Source organism: Sorex fumeus, unplaced genomic scaffold (genome assembly GCF_029834395.1).
Source record: "Sorex fumeus unplaced genomic scaffold, SorFum_2.1 ptg000046l, whole genome shotgun sequence".
NCBI classification, from domain to species: Eukaryota; Metazoa; Chordata; class Mammalia; order Eulipotyphla; family Soricidae; genus Sorex; species Sorex fumeus.
This window is the reverse complement of record NW_026606103.1, coordinates 11,610,368-11,629,967: the sequence shown is the minus strand read 5'-3', so window position 1 is coordinate 11,629,967 and position 19,600 is coordinate 11,610,368. Positions and strand designations below refer to the sequence as shown.

Genomic DNA, 19,600 nt, shown 5'->3' with positions numbered 1-19,600 from the left:
AGAGTGTTGGAGAAAGCTGGGAGAGACAAGAGACTGTATAAATGGCAACTAATCAGCAACCAGGTTGGCCCTCATTCTTCCTTCGTCCATCCAAGGCAACAGCAGTCTGAGGTGGGAAAGGGTTCGAGAGCACTGAACTCGGGCAGTGAGAGAGCCACCTGGAGAGCCCACGAATATCCTTTAATGTGTAATCCCAGAGTGAAGGAGTTCACACAGCTCCACGACAGAGAGAATTTTCACAACAGAGCCAGGAGGATGGGTCCAAGGAAGGCAGCTTAACATAAAGGGGGAGGGGAATTGCAGTTAGGACAGAGAAGGGACCACTATGACAATGACAGTTGGAAATGATCACTCTGGCAAGAATTGAATGCTGAAAAGAACTAAAGTGATATGCATGATAGCCTTTCAATAACAGTACTGCAAACCACAGGATTAAAAAGGGGGAGGGGGAGGGGAGAGGAAGGAGGAGAGAGAGGAGGAGGAGAAAGGTATCTGAGGGCTGGGGTAGGGGGCAGGAAGAAAACTGTGGACATGGGTGATGGGAAATGTACACTAATGAAGAGAAGGGTGCTGGAACATTGTATGAATGAAACCTGATTATGAACAATTTTGTTACTGTGTATCTCATGGTGATTCAATTAGAAAATGTATTCTGGAGCTGTTGACAACTGTAGGCATGGAGATGAATAAAGCTTAACTCCCAGGGGAAGCCTGCCTCACAAGCATGCTTTAATCCCCCCCTCTGTGTTCCACAGCACCAAGAACAGAAGCCTGGCAAGTCTGTCATTGGAGTCAGGCAGCTCTGCTGTCTGTGGTTCCCAGAACTGCAATCAATCTCTGGATGCACCAAAACCAGATGTGTGGAAGCACCACAAAAAGGAGTGGGACCCATTGGCAAGTCTGGCAACCCCAAAGGTATGCGAGCATCGGGCCAGGAGCCCTAGTGAGCATGTGAGAGCACCACAGCTAGACCTGGGGAGCACCACAGCTGTAACCTGCGGTCCTGGCAAGTACTTGTGCAAACACTGAAATAAAAAAGTGCCAACCTGGGCAAGCCCCAGGGTTATATGTGCAAGCACCAGAACATGACACACAACAGCCAGGAGGGAGCACAGTGAACACCATGCAAGCAACACAAGTCATCACAGAGCGACGACAAGGAGCAGAGGGGTGCAGGGAATAAGCAATGATGATGACAGCAAGTCATCCAAAAGCATCACTGAAAGTAAAAAGCAAGCCCCAAGAGAATAAAAAGGCTTTGCAACCATATCACCAAGAAAAATCTTACACCCAGAAGATAGGCCAAACTTGCTCAAATTAACTTGAAACTTGAAATACAAATAGCCAAGAGAAAGACAAGCAAAGGAGGAGCTGGAGTGGTAGCACAGCGGGTAGGGAGTTTGCCTTGCACGCAGCCACCCCGGGTTCGATTTCCAGCATCCCATGTGGCCCCCCAAGCACCGCCAGGAGTAATTCCTAACTGCAGAGCCAGGAGTAACCGCTGAGCATCGCTGGGTGTGACCCAAAAAGCAAAGGACAGGCCTTAAGATTCACAGCAAATGAGATCTGGTGGGTCAGAAGACAATGGAGGGATATACAAAATCTCAATAAATGACTTACAAAAAAAAAACTCAATGAAATGAACATATCACCAAGAATCTTCATCCAGCTAGAAACCATCAGATCTGAAGGAAAGATGTAGAGCTGCAAGTTCAGACAGCAGCTTCAGGAACTCATAGTCATGAAACCAGCCTTGCAAGAAGCATAAAATGAGCTTTTTTAGAGGACAGGACAAACCTCCCAGCATCTGGCACTGAGTATGGCACTCACACAAGGCACAACAGTTTCCCTTTACTAAATTTAGAAACGTGTGTTTATTCCTAGCATGCTAAGGAATTTTATGCAGTTTCAACAATGAATTAATGTCTCACTTATATGGAATGCTCTGTGTCTGATCAATTATTTTACACCCATAAAATAGTATAGTGGGTAGGGCATTTTTATTATAGCATTTTACTTATTAATGCAGTCACTTAAGCAATATCCACATTTTCTTTTTTTTGAAGTAAAACAGATTTTATTGAGATTTTTGTAAAGGGAGGAGAGAGGAAAAGTGTGTGTGTTTGAGAGAGAGAGAGAGAGAGAGAGAGAGAAAGAAAGAAAAATGTGCTAAAGAGAGAACACAGGCTTCTCCAATGGCAGAAAAAGCCCCTACACACACCCCAGCATTAGAAATGGAAGCTGAAAGTGCACATTTCAAAAGGGAGAGATGCCAGCGACACATGTTCTTGGGATCCACGTGCACTCAGCCATGTGGGCACAAGCAGGACATGGGCTCCAGCAGCATATGCACCTATAATAAAGTTTCTAATAAAAAGCCCATCTTCCCTTTCTTAGTAGAAAACACATTTTGTACTTTCATAGACCTATTTAGTTTTTTCCCCTAAAATTTTGTTATTTATCTTCATTCTTACAAATCTTCAAATTTTATATTTATGTAAACTCTAAAATGTATTAGGACAAACTCAGAGGGGGGGCAGGTGGAGTTTCCCTCCCCACCTCAATAGAGCCCCAGCAGCCAAAACCCTCCAGAACTCAATTGAAGCCATGCTCACAGCTGTTCTCCAGTCTGGGACGAGCCTCACTTATGAGGGAAATCTGCAGAAAAACTCAGGTATGTAGGACCCGTGACTGAAATCTCCAAGCCTGCTAGGAGCAGGAATACTCCCACCTCCCAAGTTTGCAGTCACACACACAAACTGCCCCTGGCGCCATATAATCACATCAGTGGCCATGATCCAGAGACTCAGAAATAAAGCTCCCAGAAGAGAGCAACACAGGTCTCACCCATGAGGGACTCTGCTATATAATAGTATTCTAAATTTTAGAATTCCTGGAGCTCTCATACTCTACACCACTAATGTACCAAGAGTATCACACAACATTTGATTGGGTTTAACAAACATGTTAGTAATCTCATATACTAGGGCTTAATTGCTCCAGAACAAAATATAACAATCTTCACACACTTTCCTCAAAGGAACTTTATTGACCATTTTTAGTGGATTATTCATAACAAGTAATACAAAATTGTTTCAGTTCTGCTTTGGGGGGCACAGTTGGGATTTGGGGTGGAAAACATTCCAAATATGGTAGTGGAAAGGTGCAATGGTGGTGGGATTGGTGTTTGAATATTAAATGTGATGAATTACTGTGAACAACTTTATAAAAATAAAATTTAGCTCTAAATAAATAAATAAAATGCATTAGCAAAGAATTGTCCATAATGTTCTTTAAATTTATAGACCTCTAAAATAAGTTAATTCTTTAAAATAATTTACTTTACTAACCTATCACTGTGCTGTGACCAGTTGTCACATGTCAGGCCTATGGAGACAATTCATGGCGAGGGAACAAGGAGGTCTTTACTACCCTGGTTGATCAGACTGGTGGGTCAAGGCTAGGTATGCACCTTACACAAAGCCCAGAGGTCCAAGAACCTGTTTCTATTGGGCATTATTACACACTCAACATTACTTTGTACATGCCAAGCAATGCGGGGGCACATGCACATGATGGCATCTTATCAGTATGGCACAGGGAGTTTTCTAAAATCAGCATTTGCTTAGCTTACAACAGGGAAGTTCACCTCAAGTGCAGAGTGTGGGTATCTTTATAAAACTTCTCACCCACAAGCAAAATCATCTTTGAAGTATATTTTATGAATCAATTATAAAACCAAAGATACATGTAATAAATTTCCATCATAACCACTGATTTACAATTTTGTGAAATTTCAGAGTAGCTCTGTTCATCTATATGTGTGTAGGTGTTATCACTACGTGGGATATGGGAGAGAAACACAGTAAGAGAACAACAAATGATCAAAGTCATTGGAATTGAAGATTTGTCTACAAACTGAGCTTACATGGGGGCTGGGGATTCCTCAAGACACTGGTGGAGGGAAGATGAGGCTCTCTGGTATTTAAATGATAGGTGCATGAAAAGTGTGATGAACGGTATTATAAACCCAGGTATCTCAATTGAAAAAAAAATTTTTTTAATTTTTTTTACGATTAAAGGTGGGGGCTGGAAGGATAGTACAGCAGGTAGAGCACCTGCCTTGCACATAGCTAACCAAGGTTTGATTCCCCAGCATCCCATATGGTTTCCAAGCACCATGGGATTGATTCCTGAGTACAGAGCCAGGTAATCTGAGCATATCACGGGTGTAACCCACCCCACCACCACACACACAAAATGATTAAAGGCTTTCTTTAGGGGAGAGAGTGTGGCTCAGTAGTAGGGTACTTGCTTTGCATGTCTAAAGCCCAGGGTCTGAGTTTCAGCACCTCTAAGATTAACTAAATAAAATTAACTTGGGGAATTAAAAGGGGAGCCTAGGTCAGGAAGTATACCTAGGAATATACTGTGTTTTACACTTCAGGCATATTCATATTAATAACAGGAAAGCTAAAGTTGAGAATATAACCAAAGTTAAAAAGTAAATCAAGGGACATGGGATGACGGAGCGGTAACACAGCAGGTAGGGCATTTGCCCTGCACGCACCTGACCCAAGGTTCGATCCCTAGCATCCCATATGGTTCCCCCGAGCACCTCCAGGACTGATTCCTGAGTGCAGAGCCAGGAGCAACCCCTGACCATCACTGGATGTGACCAAAAAAGCAAAAAAAAAAAAAAAAAAGTAAATCAAGGGCCAGGGAGAGTACAGCAGGTAAGGTGCCTGGTCTTGCACATAGCCAACCTGAGTTCAATCCCTGGCACTGCATATGGTTCCCTGAGCACCACCAGGAGTGATCCTTAAGCACAGAACCAGAAATAAGCCCTAAGGAGAACTGGGAGTGGCCCACCCACCTCCCAAAAAGCAAAGCAAATATAATAACCTCAAAAGTTTAAATCACATAATTATATTCTAAATCTTAACATTGCCTTGAGAAAAAGCTGAAGGGAAAATATGGCAAAAAGGTAACTGCAACATGATTTGCAAATTCCTTGTGTTTGTGAAACAGAAAGTTGAGCTAGTAATAAAAATGGTTTCCCTGGGCCAGGAAAATAGCTCAAAGATACAGCACATGCTTTGCATGTGAAAGGCCTGGGTTCAATTCCTGCAGGGTCCCTCAGCAACCAGGAATAACAACCCCTGAGCACCTTACCAAGAATAGCACCAGAGCATCACTGGATGATGCTCCACTAAAAAGGTATTCCTTTACCTCAACTTAGTGGGGGAACTCTAATAACTTTTTCATGCTAGTGATTCAGAACTTTCACTGAGCATCAGTGGGTACGCCCCCTGCCCCAAAGAAAAAAAAAGTGTAAGCTATTCTAGTTATTTAAAACAGACTATCTTAAACAAATCTACAGAACTAGAAACATACAGAAACGCTACCTGCAGTCTATTCACATTTTGTGCTTCTTTCAAAGACAGAATGTGTCCTTTGTTTTCCTGTGTCATTACTTGCATTTGATCCTTGAGCTCTTTCACCTCTTGTTCCTTCTGAGTAAACAGTATTTCATCAGCATCAAGAGCACACTGGAAGGGAGGACGACAGTGGGAAAGAGTGTCACCACGGGAATATCTGCGAGTCCTCGTTAAGACCAGAAAGCCAGTGTTCTAATGAAGGCTTCATTATGTTACTTCAATTTTTTTTCTTAACCTTCTTATTTCTAACTTTTTGTTTGTTTGTTTGTTTGTTTGTTTGGAGACATAACTGGTGGTGCCCAGGGGTTACCACCTGCATAGTTCTGGTGGGCATATCTCCGGGTGTATTTGAGGGGCCATGCTGTACCCAGGATGGAATCCAAACACTCCAGTCCATTAAGTTTTCTCTTCAGTCCAATTCTCCAAATTTTTCAGTGGGGCACCTATAGCTATTTATTATGAAGGACTCCCCCACCCCAAACACACACAAGAATGCTGGAAAACTGGACTGGAGAGAGAACTCACTAGGCCGGCTGAAAAGCAAGCTTTACACAAAAGATAAGGTTCCATCCTCAACCACTGCATGGTCTACTTAGCACTTAGCTGGGAGTGACTCAACACCACCAGTTGTGCCCCACCTCCACCACAGAAAAGAAAAACTTTCATCTGAGAGAAACTGTCGTAGTTGTAACATAACTAAGCAGTATGGTGACTAATCAGGTGGCTAAATGGTAAGTTCATGCCTCACATGTATAAGACCTATACTGCAAAGCAAAAACAAAAACAAAAACGAACATTAAAGATAGAAAGACTTTCCTGATTTTATTTCCTGCACTTTAAAAAATTGTCCAAAGTGATAGTACAAGGATTAAGGCACTTACCTGTAGGAGACTGACCTGGATCAATTATCAGGTGTGCAACCACCTGGAGTGAAGCCTGGGGAGTAGCCCAGAGTCCTGCCAGATATGGCCCAAACCACACCACACAAAACAAAAAAAATTCTGCTAAAAATTTTTTTAAGAAAAAACTTTAACCAGGGCTGAAGCAATGGTATGCGAGTAGGGTGTTTGTCTTACATGCCGCTAATCACAATTCGATCCCCAGCATTCCATGTGGTCCCCCAAGCCGAAGGACTGATCCCTAAGCCCAGAGTCAGGTCTAACCCCTGAGCACTGCTGGTGTGGACCCCAACAAAAAGAATACAAAATTCAATTTCCACACAAAATTTAGATTTTTGGAAAGCATTTTTGCTACTATAACTTAGATGGATTTCAATAATTAAAGACTGCTGGTACGATTAGTGGTGATATTAATGTTATTAATATCTGTGATTTTTATAGTATGTATCAATATTTGGAATATGTGTATAACTTAGTAAACAAATAATTTTCCAAATAACTAATGACTTCAAATTACCTGTGGACAAGTACAAGACACAGGAGTGAATTTTAATGCACAGCTCTTATTGAAACAAAATATTTTCAGGTTCTCATATTGGAAGTAAGCACTGTAGTACTGTAGCACTGTCCTCCCATTGTTCATCGATTTGCTCAAGTGGGCACCAGTAACATCTCCATTGTGAGACCTGTTGTAACTGTTTTGGCATATCAAATACATCACAGGTAGCTTGCCAGTCTTTGCCTTACGGGCAGGATACTCTCAGTAGTTTGCCGGGCTCTCCGAGAGGGGCGGGGGAATCGAACTCGGGTTAGCAGTGTGCAAGGCAAATGCCCTACTCACTGTGCTACTGCTCCAGTTCAACTGGAAGTAAACTTTAGGAAATTTGCACTTATTGCATTTTCACATATTATCAGAGAATACCTATAATTATCTGAAAAAGGTGTTAAAATATTATTCCCAAGTACCTGTCAATATATATCCTCATATACTTCAACTAAAACAAGAAAATCCAACAAAAGTAAATGCCCATTTTCTATTAGGCCAGATGTTAAAAAAATATTCACAAAAAAATACAGCAATTTTCTCTATTATCTTTTTTTTTCAAAAAGTTATTTTTTATGATAAAATATTCTTTAGGAAACAGAGAAAAAGCTCGACGTGCTAGAACGAACACTTTGTATATGGAAGGTCAATAATTGAGCCCTGGCAATGCCAGGAGGTAGAAAAGCAAGCCAGGAGCAGCCCAGTCACATGTGGCTCAACAACAAACAAAACAAAACATTTTTAAACTAGCAGACTATACATTTCTGCATCAAACCAATAACTACACATAAGCAAATTGTGGTATATATTGTCCTCTACAACTTTCACCATATTATTTACTTGGTAGATGATTTTTTAAATGAAAGTGGAGAAATGCAATTCTGAAGTCAACAAATATACATACCGCAAGCATATACCACAAGCATATATGTACATATGCATACTCCTTAATTATTATCAATGATAATGATAATTTGTTCAAATAAATAGATAATTCTGCAGCTAGGGCATCTGCCTTGCCCAAAGCCAATCAGATTCGATCCATGGTACCATATATGGTCCCCCAAACCCTGCCAGGAGTGATCCCTAAGCACCACCAGGAGTAAGACCTGAGAAATGCCAGGTCTTTGCAGTATTTGCAAAACACAAATCAACAAACAAACAAAAAACCTCATAGAGTGGGGCTGGGGCAATAGCTCAGTGGCCAGCACTTACTTACTTACTTACTTTCTTACTTAACTTACACATTTACTTACTTACCTACTTACAGCCTTACATGGCAGGAACCCGAGTTCAGTGTCTGACCAAGCAAGCTTCTCAGCCAGCACCAATAGGTGGAGCCCAGGAGGTCCCTCAGTATCTCCAGGTGACTCTGGAGTATTGTTGGGAGTGATTCCCAGGTTTCCTGAGCAGTAGCTGAGAGCCCTACCACCCCCACAAAGGAAAGATCTCGTAACAATAGCTGAAATTGCGCCCCTTTTCATTTTTAAACTTAATGACTAGGTCCACAGATTCTATTCAATAAATATACAAATTAAAATACATTGAAACTAAAAAGAATGAAAAGCCTTGCAAAAAAACAAAAGGAAAGAAATGACCCAGGGCAATAGTTTAAAAGATATGAGCTCATGGTTTGCAAGTATTAGCTGCCAGGTTGATATCTGGCACTGTTGGATAACACTGGGTTTTCCTTGCTCCTCCTGCAGGAAGCTTAGGTTTACTGAGCTACTCCCACAACAATACCCCTAAGGCACACCCAATTTAATCACGCACTAATAATACTATATTGCCTTTCTCTTTCCTTTATGTCATTCACATGGTTTGTTTAGCAATTTCCTTTTTGTATAGACACAGGAAGACAGCCGATGCTATGCTTTGTAACATGGGAGTTAACTGATTCCAAATAATATTTACTCCTGGACATCCATCATATTTACCTTACTTAAGCCTCAGTTACCTTTACTTCCTAACATCCCCAAAAGGAGGGTTCCAACGAAGGGACTGGATGGATTCAGGGCAAGCTGTAAGCTACCCTGGCAACAAAAGGGGACAAGCTAAGCACCACGAGTATAATAAGTTAAGAACACAGTCATGGAACAAACTCTGTCATGACCCAAAAATAAGCAATTGAGTAAAGACCCTGCTGAGTTAGGAAAGGCTAACCTGGCCTGAGGACTGTAATCTAAGATATATAGCAAAATGTCCCCAGGAAGCGCCAACCTTTAAGATAAGTACGCCTCTTACTGTGTTCATACAAAATTACTAGAAATATTTTAAGAAGTAAATTTACTATGCTGGAGCGATTGCACAGCGGTAGGGCGTTTGCCTTGCACACAGCCAACATGGCCGACCCGAGTTCGATTCCTTTGCCCCTCTTGGAGAGCCTGGCAAGCTACCAAGAGTATCTCGCCCGCATGGCAGAGCCTGGCAAGCTACCCATGACATATTCGATATGCCAAACACCGTAACAAGAAGTCTCACAATGGATACGTTACTGGGCCTGCTCGAGCAAATCGATGAACAACGGGAGGACCAGGACCGTGACGTCTCTTACTGTGTTCATACAAAATGACCACAAATATTTTAAGAAGTAAATTTACTATGATTGTTTAAATGAATTACTAGCTGAGGAAAGGAGACAGCAATACACCCTGGACAGAATCCTGCACTTGAGTGGATTTCCTAGTAATCTGGAGTGCTGAACCCTCAGATGAGATTTTGTCCTAGAGTTAATCCCTTAGAACTTCCCCTGAAGGAGTGGCTTTACCTCTGTTGTTATAACATGTTCAACCCCACCTATGTGTACCCCCACCCTTCATGATTTCTATATAACTATGCTGTAAGGGGTAAGTGGGACAATGAGGAAGATAAGGAAGACTATCTTAAGATAAGGATGACTAGAAAGTAGAGAACCTTGAGGTCTATGAAGAGACTAGGATAATGAAACTATGATGACTGGGACTATGACCAGACTATGACTACAATTGTGCTGTAAAGGGAGAGATCAAACTACGCTGGGGAGGAGAAAGAAAGAAACTGACTACCAACCAGCTTGGGGTCCTGTTTCTCCGTTCCCCTGGTCCTTTGTCTGTCCGTCACTGTGGGCCAGTCAGGGGAATGGTTATCGGCCACCCAACGCTCAAGTCCCACACACCCCTGCGCATTTTCTTTGAAACTCACATGGTACCACATCCCCATACCCCCAAACCCAGTTGTGCCAGGCATGGCCCCCGTGGCCTGCAGTACCACATCATCACCAGCACTGACCCATCAGGCCTATGCTGCCAGGATCACTACAGTAGGGAGTGGGTCCAAGGGTACTCTGAGCATTTCCTGGGGAGTTTCTATACCCTACCAAAGAAAAAGTACAAATTGGGAAAAAGCAATTGGAAAAGAGAAGGAAGAAAGAAACCTTAGAGGGAAATGAAATTTTACACAAAAGTCCTTTTCAAAACCTTATAGAATTCTACAACGGCTCTTACTCACTTATTTATTAAATTAAATAAATTTAATCCTTAAATAGTTACTACAAATGTGTTGTCTAAGTACCTGGCATTTCTTCAGTTCTTTCTTCAGCTGAAGAACCGTAGCATGCTGTGGCCCTTCTTCCAGGTGACCGGGGCCTCTTTTCTCTCTGAGTGAGTTGAGCACCACCTTCCTGACCTTCTGTGTCATGTTAAACCACTCCTGTAGTTTGTGCTGCTGTCTTTGGTTTAGTCTGACAGCATCTTTTAAGTCCACCAGGAAAGTGAAGGCTTCTTCTATACAAGTCTGGTAACCCAAACATTCTCCTTGTAGGTGAGCGACTTGCTCCTCCAGAGAATGGATCCTGCTTTTGTCAGGAGTTCCCTCTCGTGTCTGGCTGGTCTGAAGGACACTGCTAGCCTGCTGGCTCTGCAAAGCTTCTCGAAGCAACTTAATCTCAAATTCCATTTCATCTATGCGATCTGTCTCCGGGCTAAAGTTTAAGGTCGGTTTGTTCCTAATGTTGCGTGCTCTGTTGGCATATTTGAGAGAATTCAAGGATTCATCAAAATCTGAGGAGGAGGGGCTGACACAGGTGATCATAACAGTCTTGGCACTGCCTCCCAGGGAATCTTTCAGGAGCCGGGTAATTTTAGCATCCCTATATGGAATATGCGAATTCTTTCTACGTGGATCCCCAAGAGCACTTATCACATTTCCTAAAGCCAACAACCCACTGTTGATTTGAATGGATTCTTTGAACCGCTCACCAGTATTCCCTGTTTTGGTCACTCTTTCTGATCCAGCCAAATCCACAAAGTGAAATTTTGAGACAATTTGCCGAGGGGAATACCAGGGTCCATTTTCAGCTTCCTCTAGATTTTTCATGACTTGACAGATGCTGATGGTGAAAATTGCATGTGATCTACTGGAATGCTCATTCATCTGGGTGGTACCTGTGTGTCTGGCTGCATTGCCCATTTCCAGGAGACTCATCACTTCATCTGCACTTTCCACCTGGCATTCCTTGGCCCCAACAATCACTTAAAATAGCAATAAAAAGTTTTAAACCAAATGTTAATCAAAACAATCCAGTATAATTAACTACACAAGTTATTATTTGCTATACAGTCCAGATTAATAGTCTCCTTAAAGGGAAATCAAAGAATTGTAATTAAAAAATCAGTAACGTCATTAAACAATTTTTTTTTTGCTTTGAGCCATACCTGAAGGCGCTTAGAACTTACTCCTGGCTCTACACTCAGGGATCACTCCTGGCAGTGCTCAGAGGACCATATGGGGTGCCAGGGATCAAACCTGGGTTATCTGTGTGCAAGGCACTATATCCACGGTGCTACTGTTCTGACCCCTCATTAAACATTTTTAGATTACCCAAAGAAATTACTATCCCTAATTCTGAAAGATGTGTGTGCGTGTGTCTGTGTGAGTGTATTTTTTTAATTTACTCAAAAATAAATTCACAATTTATTTGAATCAAATGTCACAGTTCCTAAAGATGGTTGACCAAAAACAAAGTATTCAAGTATTTTGATTTTACAGTTTAGTAGATAAACTTGAAAGAGTTTAGTGGCATAAATAAGAACCAAAATCAATCCACGCTTGATACTAATATCCAATAATATTTTATACTTGTCAAGTGTTGTACTTTATACTTTATATCTTATAAGTAAGATATCTCAAAGACTGGAAAGAAAGATGGTGGCCGCACGGGAGCCTTGTGGACAGCAGGTTTGAGCCGGGGGTGGGGGCGGCAGGGACCTCATGGGAAGGGGAGCGTTCTGGGCCGTCCTTCACGCCCAACCGTGGTCACCAGCTACCCCCCACGAGCGGCTCTCCGGCACGGCCACGGCCCCGGAAGCACAAGAACTTAGCGCAGAAAACCAAATGCTTGGAGCAGAAAAGCGAATGGACTATGTGTTAAATCGCGCCAGCATGCCTGCACGGAGGGGAAAGGGTGTTGCTCCATTCGCCCTGGCCTCTCTGGCAAGAAAGATGGCGGCCGCACGGGAGCCTTGTGGACAGCAGGTTTGAGCCGGGGGTGGGGGCGGCAGGGACCTCATGGGAAGGGGGGCGATCTGGTCCGTCCTTCACGCCCGACCGAGGTCACCAGCTGCCCCCCACAAGCGGCTCTCTGGCACGGCCACAACTCCAGAGCACAGAAACCAATCTCTTAACTACCTAACTTTTAATAGAAATACTTCCAGGGTTAATAAGTAAAATAGCAGAAATGCAGAACCGCATGGCCGCAATAGCGGCCGCGCGACATCATTTTATTCTTAAACCCAGCTGTAGAAAGCAAATCATTTCACAACGCTGTTTCAGCATGTCTGATTGGGGGGGGGGTCGTAAACTCTAAACAATAATGGTGCATCTTCTATCGAAACAATGTATCTAGTCAAAGTAGATAGAGTATTAACTAGAACTCATCTGCCTCACAGGAATTGGGAGGGGTGGGAGGTGGGGTTCTATTGGGGTTCGCGGTTAAAAATAAGTATTGGTAAAGGGAAATGTGTTTGATATTTACATGACTGAGACCTAAACCCAAAAGCTCTGTAACTTTTCCCACAGTGATTCAATAAAGAAATAAATTATAAAAAAAATAAATAAAAAAAATACCATAAATATTTTAAAAAAAAAGATATCTCAAAGAGCGAGTGCACATGCCTTGCACGCAGAAGGTCCAGGTTCTATCCCAGCATTGCATGGCCCCTGAGCACCAGAAGGAATGACCAACAAGCACAGAATGAGGAGCAGCCTGAGTCCCATTGGGTGTATTCAAAAACAAAACAAAAAAAAAAAAACAAGGAAAAAGCAGGTGAATCTGAGCATCCTGGGAGTGCTCAGGGAACCATATGGGATGCCAGGAATCAAACCCACTTCAGCCGCATGCAAGGCAAGCACCCTACCCTCAGTACTATTGTTCTAGTCTCTGAGACTATTTATTGACCAATGTTCACCATTTTTTATGAAAAACAATAAGCAGCTGGATGACATTTGATATTCTTACTCTTGGCTTTTACTGAACCACTAAACCAAATACTGGAAAGATTGAGCCTACATGTAAAGAATGAGTCAGGGCAAACAAAATATACGAGAGTTAGATTGCAAGTTTGTTTACTGATCAATTCCAGTATGTTATCATACTTTTTGCTACCTACAACATCAGAACAGTCAGAGTGACACATGCTCAGAGTTAAATACTGGAAAACAACCTTGCCAGCAAACAATTCTGAATAAAAGGCTAGCATGGTCATACCGCTGTTAGTTATCAGACTTCAAATTTTAAGAGGCTATAAAGGATAGGGATAATCATTTCTTAGGGTGAAAAGGATCAACATACCAAGAAGAATTCATATCACTAAATATATATGCATCAAAACATATATATATGTATCAGCCATCAAAATAATTTAAAACAACTGCTAATAAGACACGAATGAAGATATTGACAGCAAACGCAATAGTGTTTTACAATAGTAGTAGAAGACTAACACTCCACTATAATTGCTGGATAAACTAGGCAAATACTAAACATAGAAACACTGATCTTCAGGCAAGAAATGGAAGAAACTGGCCAAACAGACATATATAGACCCTCCATCCTCAAAATACTGAGTACACATTACTTTTTTCTTTTTTTCTGAATCACAGTAAGATAGTCACAAAGTTGTTCATGGTTGGGTTTCGTTTCATTCATACTAAGATTCCAACAACCATCCCTTCACCAGTCTACATTTCCCACCACCAATGTCCCCAGTTTCCCTCCCATCACCCCCTCCCCAGCCTGCCTCTATGGCTGGTCCTCTCTCTCTCCCTCTCTCTCTCTCCCTATCTCCCCCCAACCCCCTCTCCCTCCCTCCTTAATCACTTCCTCCCTCCAGCTGCCCCCCTCCCCCATGCAATCCCTTATTGCCATTATGGTTTACAATTCAGGTACTGAAAGTTTATCATGTATATCCCTTAACTTACTTTCAGCACTCACTTCTTGTCCAGACTGAAGTTGGGAAAGGTGATGTCTCCCATCTTCTTTTTCTAAAGGATTGCTTTAGCTATCCGTGAGGTTATTATCATTATTCCATATGAATTTCTGGAGTGCTCAATCTATTTCTTTGAAAAATGTCATGAGAGGAGGATATTCCTTTGTCTGGTTATGTTTTCAGTTTCTCTGAAAACTCTGGTAATTCTGCAGGGACCTGGCAGGTTGCTCCCACAACAGAGTGTGGTCCTCCCTTTGCAGGATTTGTTTGCAGTTCCCTAGGGGTCTCCTTTGTCTGTCTCTGAAACAAGCTGATCAAGCTGGGAAGCTGGGGGGTGGGGGGAGGGTGGACAAAAATCCCTATTGGCTGACAGGGCTAATTTGCCCTGGGGATCTCCCCTTCCTTTCTCAGTCCATCAGTTTTCTCTCTGACCTTCTTGCAACAGTATATATGTGCACATATAGGTGAAGTGTGTAGTCAGTTCATCTCTGCCTGTCTGTCTGTGTGGAACACTTCAACATTAAAGCCCAAAGGAGAAGAGAAACAAGCTTTGTGAACTAGTGCAGAGATCAAATTAGGCTTTTTAGTTTAATAACGAAGGTACAGAAGACACCAAAACAGAGTTTTCTCATGTTTTCATAAACATTGACAGTTCAAGTGTTTTCTTATGCTGCTACTTAACAGTTTAGTAAGAATCAATGGCCTTTTTCTGTGTCTGAAAGCATGTTTGCATTGTGAAATTGTTAAAGTATTTGGTGTAGAAAGCTCATGATTTGAAATAACTAAGGTATAAGAACTACCAAAATTAAGCCAAAGAAGGATTTCTCATGTTTTATGAAAAACTGATGGTTGAAAGGCTTTCTTATGCTGGTGTGTCATAAAGTACATATTTATTTTAGTTTGCATTGGATTACTAGAATACTTGACCTAGAAAACTTTGTGAGTTAAAAAAAAAATGAGGGGGTATGGTGCCGCCAGCAGGTCAATCTGTACCTGTGAGGCGAGTGCATCAGCAACCTCATGGCGCCTTCAGACTTCCAGATACCCCAAAATTGCTGCTGTGCCTTTGGCCAGACCCCAAAAACTTGGGGCAAAGTTTACCAAGAAAGTAAACGGCCAAAAGTTAGGTATGTGGGAAACACACCCACAAACCACCTCCGGCTCAGCTATATAATTGGAGGCAAGGCCTCTTTGGTTCCTGATTGAACTGCTTAAAGGCCATGATCCCAAAGACTCAGAAACAAATCTCGGAACCCAATGGCTTTAGGTAGAAATGCATCTGTTCTCTGCAGTAGGCTACTGGTGCTGGGCCAACCCAGGTGGGAATAGGTTTCGCGCCTCGGCCTGTTCCCCCTGGCAGCCCAGTGGCCGCCATCCTTCAGAGGCCACTGGATAGTCACATTTGGGCCATGTGATCAAAGTAGAGAGAGAGTAATGTGGAAATGTTGAATGCGATCAAAGTATAGAGACAGTGATTTGGAAATCATCTGCCCCACAGGTAGGGGGAGGGTGTGGGATGGGGATATACCGGGGTTTTTGGTAATGGAGAATGGGCACTGGTGAAGGTACGGGTGTTTCATTGTATGACTGAGAGTTAAACCCAAAAGCTTTGTAACTACTCTCACAGTGATTCAATAAATAAAATTATTAAAAATGGGGGGGAAAGTAAGGATAGGAGTTCATGCAAAATTCAATCAGCCTAAACAGTGGCTGAATAAATAGCAGTACTCCAACATTAAATAAATAAATAAATAAATAAATAAAATTCAAGCGGCTACAAACAACCCCTTTGGCTTTGGGAAGTGCATGGGTAAGGCACAAGGCCCTGAGCCACCCCCAGCAACTGCGGGCAACACACATCAAATGAAAAATAACTAGTCCATTTTCTGTGAGTGTTTTAATTCTTTTGTATCTGTTTCCCTAGAAACTGGAATTCTAAAGATAAAGCTTGGTATGCTTTGATTAATTCCTAATGGGAAGTAAACTTTTGAAGTTTAGAAATTTGGTATTTAAATATAAAAAGTTTTGAATGATATTTCAATGGAGCAACTCCCTTTTTATCACAAATGAAGTTAGTTTAAAACATTCTGGCAGAAGAGTTTAATCTCAAGAAAAATGAAAGGGAAAAGGAGATAAAACCAAGAACAAGTTGGATTAAATTATGGTACCTCAAAAATTGAAAAAGAAAACACATAAACTTTCTAAATTAAAAAAAATCTCAAGGGGGCCCTGCATTGTAGTTTAGCAATCGATTAGATTAGAGTTAGGAGGCCCTGGAAATGAACCTTGGCACTGCCAAAAATGAAGAAAATTTAAAAGGAAAAGCAAAGGTGTGCGGTGATAAAAATCAAAGGGGTGGGGACCAGAGACACAGTATAATGGGTAAAGCACTTGCTTTGCATGCAGCTGACCTGGGTTCAATCCCTAACACCCTAAGTAGACCCCAAAGGTTGTCAGCAGTGACCCCTGAGTACAGAGCCAACAGTAACCCTGAGCACAACCAGATGTGGCCCCAAAAAATATTATATGTGTTCATATGTATAAAGGTAAAGGTAAAGGCCCTCCCGTTGATCGTCGATTTGCTCGAGCGGGCCCAGTAACGTCTCCACTGGAGACTGTTGTTACTGTGTCTGGCATATCGGATACTCTCGGTAGCTTGCCGGGCTCTCCAAGAGGGGCGGAGGAATCGAACTCTGGTCGGCCATGTTGGCCGCTTGTAAGGCGAACGCCCTACCCGCTGTGCTATCGCTCCATATGTCTAACAAATATATTTATATATAATACATCCATATATGTGACCATATGTCCATATATATCTATAAATAAAAACAAAGAGAAGAGATAGTACAGTGGGCAGAGCATTTGCCTTATATGTGGCCCACTCAAGTTTAATCCCTGCTACCATATTTGTTCTCCTTAGAACATATCCTTATTATCCCTGAGCATTGAGTCAGAAGTAAACCCTGAACACCAGTGGAATATGGTACAAAAAACAAACAAACAAAAAGATAGTACAGGAGGTAAGACAAAACAGGAAGATCCCAGCACCACATACGAACCCGAGTACCACTAGCAGTGCCCCCTGAGCACCACCAGATATGACTCAAAAAAAAAAAAATCAGCCGAGAGCCGAGGAGTGGGAAATAAATATCTTGAATTACAAATTAATCACTTCATCTTTTCAACCAGTCTAAAGACACAGACTAAACTTTGACTTTTCACCTGGGTGATTTAACAGATATTGGTAAGCTATTAAATACTAAAGTAAAAATAAAATCATTCAGGGGCTGGAGCAATAGCACAGCATGCAGCCGACCTGGGTTCGATTCCCGGCATCCCATATAGTCCCCTGAGCACTGCCAGGGGTGATTTCTGAGTGCAGAACCAGAGTTAACCCTGTGCATCATCAGGTGTGACCCAAAAAGCAAAAAAAAAAAAAAATCGTTCTGTATCTCTTCTGTTTTTCAAAGCTTCACTGGAAAGAGCAAGAGAACTAGTACAGGGTTAAGGCTCTTGTCTTGCATGCATCTACCTCAGTTTGATCCCCAGCACCACAATGGTCCCCTGAGCATCATCTGGAGTGATCTTGAACACAAAGTCAGGAGCAAACTCACACACACACACACACACACACACACACACACACTCTCTCTCTCTCTCTCTCTCTCTCTCTCTCTCTCTCTCTCACTCACTGGAATATAACCAGAAAATAAATCACTCATTTCTGCTTGTTAATAAAAGCTATCAATTAAGATGGCTACTTTACCTGTGTTTCCTTTTTCATCTTCTCGGATGTGAAGATCCTTTACAGATGTCTCCAATTCTAGAAGATCCCTTAAGTCTTCCTTGTATACTTCTATATAAGACACTTTGATAGTAAAGTCAATGTTAGGATTCTCACAGATGTTTTGAAATATTTCTTGGATTGCTCGAGGAATGATACCCTTTTGACCCTCCACAACTGAAGCTAAAAAATTAGAAAAAAGAAAAATCTCAAGCTTTAAAAATTAAAACAAACCTTCAACCCCAGTTAGTTTCATTTGCAATTAAGCTAATTGTCTTCAACCTCTATAATTTGGGGGCAAAGGGGCCCATAATGTAAAGTGCATTCTTTGCATACAAGACCTTGATCCCAGCACCAAGAACAGCAAAATATTGAAATAATAAATCTCTGTAATTTTTAAAAACAATATATAACCTATGTCAATGTTTTCAAATGTATGACCTTATCTAAAATTCACCCAAGCACTTATCAATAATTATTTATTTAATTGATACTATATTCTAGATAATTTCCTAGAATCCTAGAAATCATCAGTAAATAAAACAGAAGGTTGGGCCAGAGCAATAGTACAGCAGGTAGGGCATTTGCCTTGCATGTGGCTGACCTGGATTCAATCCCCGGCATCCCATATGGCCCCCCAAGCACCGCCAGAAGTAATTCCTGAATACAGAGCCAGGAGTAACCCGAGAATCACTGGGTGTGCCCCAAAAAGACAAAAAAAATAGGAGAAAAAAATCTGCTCTTGTGAAAAGATACTGAGGAAAGACAGAAAATAGCAAAAATAACTTTTCAGTGAATATGACATATTAAAAAGTATTAAGTATGCCTAGAGAAAAAAAGTGGGCAAGGCAATTACTACAAGTATGTGTGTATTTAAATGATACTTGCAACTATAGGAAACACATGCTGGGCATCATTGTGAAGCTAATCTACAAGCAAAGAACTCAACTATGAATAACTCTGAAATTCACAGTGCTTTAATAAAATAAATTTTTGTGGGGAAAAAATGACAGAAGCTAAAAGAAAAAAAAAAGAGAGAGGGATGGCAGAGAAGATCTGGTGACCTATGCAGACAGCACAACAACTGTTATGCTGCTCCGATGGTACCATAAGCAAGCAGAGGGAACCAGGAAAGAGGTGATGAGTGATGAGGTCAAAGAGTTGACAAAAGTCAGATCATGTAGGGCTTCATAGAACCACACAATGGACTCAGTTTTATTCACAATGAGATGAAAATTATTAAAGTGGTAAATTGGTATTTAGAGCAAATGTGTTTTGCATATACTCTGAAAGGGCAGGTGTCTAAGCTGGGAAGCCACTTACACTCTCAGCGTGGCAATCTGGGAGCAGAGGGGGGTTGAGATATAACATGACCGTATCTCATAAAAGGCCAGTAGCAAAGGTAAGAGGTGACAAGATTTTTTAATTTATGTTGCAGAGGGCCAGGAGAATTTCATGATGACAAGAGG

The 19,600-nt window shown here is 41.7% G+C and overlaps 1 protein-coding gene across 1 annotated transcript in view; it reads right to left on the bottom strand.

The window, feature by feature from the left end:
- Positions 1–19,600, bottom strand: part of KIF27 (kinesin family member 27) — a 99,568-nt gene that overhangs the window by 65,922 nt on the left and 14,046 nt on the right. The window contains exons 3-5 of the mRNA XM_056122468.1: positions 18,114–18,314; positions 10,434–11,392; positions 5,409–5,552 (exon numbers count right to left, since the gene is read on the bottom strand). Coding sequence (XP_055978443.1) covers positions 5,409–5,552; positions 10,434–11,392; positions 18,114–18,314 — 1,304 coding nt within the window. The remainder of the gene's footprint in view (positions 1–5,408; positions 5,553–10,433; positions 11,393–18,113; positions 18,315–19,600) is intronic.